At 51.1% G+C, this 2,979-nt stretch overlaps 1 protein-coding gene across 4 annotated transcripts in view; it reads right to left on the bottom strand.

Annotated features, from left to right (window-relative positions):
• Positions 1-2,979, bottom strand: part of BAX (BCL2 associated X, apoptosis regulator) — a 5,321-nt gene continuing 2,342 nt past the window's right edge. For 3 of the 4 annotated variants that reach the window (XM_008054136.1, XM_008054133.1, XM_008054135.1), the window contains 2 exons: positions 617-721; positions 1-272 (listed from right to left, as the gene is read on the bottom strand). In XM_008054136.1, coding sequence (XP_008052327.1) covers positions 168-272; positions 617-721 — 210 coding nt within the window. In that variant the 3' untranslated portion in view covers positions 1-167. The remainder of the gene's footprint in view (positions 273-616; positions 722-2,979) is intronic. The other variant, XM_008054134.1, reaches the window with a different exon arrangement.

Below are 2,979 nucleotides of genomic sequence, written 5' to 3'. Positions count from 1 at the left end.
CCAGAGTGTGGCCTGAAGGAGGTTTATTGCCCCCCCCGGAAGCCACTCTTCCCCACCCCCCAATAATTACAAAAGTAAGAAAAATGCCCAAGTCCCCCGGTCCCCACCCCTCCCAGAAAAATGCCATAATTTATGCAGAAAAAACACAGTCCAAGGCAGCAGGGGCCTCAGCCCATCTTCTTCCAGATAGTGAGTGAGGCGGTGAGCACTCCGGCCACGAAGATGGTCACTGTCTGCCACGTCGGGGTCCCAAAGTAGGAGAGAAGGCCGTCCTGGGGACAGGGACATCAGTTACTTCAGTGACTCCACCAGGGGCAGCCCCGGAATTATTATCAGTGAACTTGAGGGATTCCAGAGGACATGGAAGCCCCAGGGAGGGTGGAAGGCCCTGATCAAGTAGGGGTCACTGGGAGGTCAGGGGGTCACCAGGAGGGCAGGGGTCATCAAGTGGACAGGGGAATACCAAGAGAATGTGGGGTTGACCTGACAGGTAAGGAAACACATTACAGACCACATCTGATGATCTGAAAACGGGGTAGGGACACCACTCGGATGGGTTCAGGCTCAAGGGTCCCAGAGTGGCAGGGAGGGCGGAAGTGGGGCTGAGGAGTCTCACCCAACCACCCTGGTCTTGGATCCAGCCCAACAGCCGCTCTCGGAGGAAGTCCAATGTCCAGCCCATGATGGTTCTGATCAGCTCGGGCACCTTGGTGCACACGGCCTGCGGGAGTGGGGTGGATATTACAGACTGAGTCCAGTCCCCATTACCTGGAGATAGTGGCCCCGAGCCTTCTCTCTCTGTTCCTTTCCTCCTCTTGCAGAGTCTTTTCCACCCACAATCTAAGTCAGCTTCAAAAACTGCAAACTAGATTACATCACTGTCAACTGCCCTGCCCATGAGCCTTCTGTGGCTCCCCAGTGCCCTAGGACAAAGACCTAAAGGCACAGCATGGCCCATAGGGCCCCATGTGAAGGCTCTGACCTGACCTCATTTCACCTTTCCATTTCCTTTCTGGGCCTCATTGATCTTCCATTTTAAAAAATCTTTAAATAGGAGTCTCACTCTGTTATCCAGGCTGGGGTGGAGTGGCACACGCATGGCCACCATGGCTTCGACCTGCTGGGCTCAGGTGATCCTTCCACTTCAGGCCTTCCAAGTAGCTAGAACTACAGGTATGCGCCACCATGCCTGGCTAATTTTTTATTTTTATTTTTGAGTTGGAGTCTCACTCCATCACCCAGGCTGGAGTGCAGTGGCACGCTCCTGGCCACCACAGCCTCTACCTGCTGTGCTCCGGCGATCCTTCTGCCTCAGCCTTCCAAGTAGCCGGAACTACAGGCATGTGCTACCATGCCCAGCTAATTTTTGATTATTGTAGAGATGAGGTCTCGCCAAGTTGCCCGGGCGGGTCTTGAACCCATGGGCTCAGGCAATCCACTCGCCTCGGCCTCCCAAGGCACTGGGATTATAGGCTGAGCCACCCAGTCTGGCCATTTTTTAAAATTTAATTTATTGTAGAGACGAAGTCTCGCCATGGCTAGTCTTGAGCCCGTGGGCTCAAGTAGTCCTCTTGCTTCTGCCTCCCAAAGTGCTGAGGTGCAGGCGTGAGCCAATGTGCCGTTTCTTCCATTTTGTATGTTCACCAAGCCATTCCCTGTCTCAGGACCTTACTGCACACGCATCCTTCTGCCCAAACAGGCTTCAACCAAGCAAATTTTCACTCACCCCTTAAGGGTCAGGTCAAACCTCACCACTTCCTCAGAGTGGGTTTTTCTAGACCAGTGAAGACCACACTCTGCCCATACTCATGACCTGCCAACCACTAGAGCTTTCCCTTTCCACCAAGCTTTATCTGGTTGCAGTTCCCCTATGCTCCCCAGCCCCGCAGGCACTCCTACTGTCACTCTGCTGTTCCCTTACCTCCAGCTCAGGCCTCATCAGCTTGATCTTGAAAACCCACCAAGAAATATCCTTTCCCACTTCAACCACTGCCACCTGGGTCCCAGCCTGTCATTTTTCACTGGGACCACAACAGGCATCACCTCTCCAGTCTCCCTGCTTCTGCTCTTATAGTCCATACTCCCTTTTTGACCCATCATGGCCACAATAATTTAAATACCATATATAGTCACCGCATGCTGGAGTACAGTGGCAGGATCACAGGTCACTGTAGCCCCAACTTCCTGGGTTCGGGTGATCCTTACACCTGAATCTTCCAAGTATAGCTGGAAATACAGGCATGCACTGCCACACCTGGCTAATGTTTTAATTTTTTTGTAGAGACAAGGTCTTGCTATGATGCCCAGGCTGGTCTCTTAACTCCTGGGCTCAAGCAAGCCTCCAGCCTAGGCCTCCCAAAGTGCTGGGATTACAGGCGTGAGCCATTGTGCCTGGCTTTGTGCCCTCAATATTGTTGAGACTCATCATAAAGGAAAGTTAAAAGAATCTCACAGCTAATAGATGCATAGCCACAACAGTTTGCTATCTAGACAGTCCCTTACAGTTGTTCGACTTAAAATTTTTTGAATTTTTTCAGCTTATCAGGGCATTGATGCATTTTCAACTTATGATATTTTCAGTTTAACAATGGATTATCAGGATGTAATGCCATTAGAAGTCAAGGACTATCTGTACTTGCTAGAATAATCTCTTAAATGCATGTATCAGGTCACCTCACTGCCTTATTTTAAACCATCCAATCACTCCTGACGCATTCAGAATAAAGCTAAAACCTTTATGGTGCCCACAAGACCACACACAACCTGCCACTGCCCAACTCTGCCCTAATCTCCCACCCTCTCCTGTGTTCTGACTGCACTGGGCTCCTCACTACCCTCAAGGCGTCAGGCTTGGTCCTACCTCAGGGCCTCTGTACTTGCTGTTTCTTCTGCCAATACCTTTTTTCCCCTGATCTTTTTTTTTTTTGAGTTGGAGTCTCACTCTGTCACCCAGACTGGAATGCAGTGGCCGCTCCCGGC

Source organism: Carlito syrichta, unplaced genomic scaffold, assembly GCF_000164805.1.
Source record: "Carlito syrichta isolate Samal-C Ts95f unplaced genomic scaffold, Tarsius_syrichta-2.0.1 Scaffold289135, whole genome shotgun sequence".
NCBI lineage: Eukaryota > Metazoa > Chordata > Mammalia > Primates > Tarsiidae > Carlito > Carlito syrichta.
Note: the sequence above shows the minus strand (reverse complement) of the source record. Positions and strands in the feature narration are given on the sequence as shown.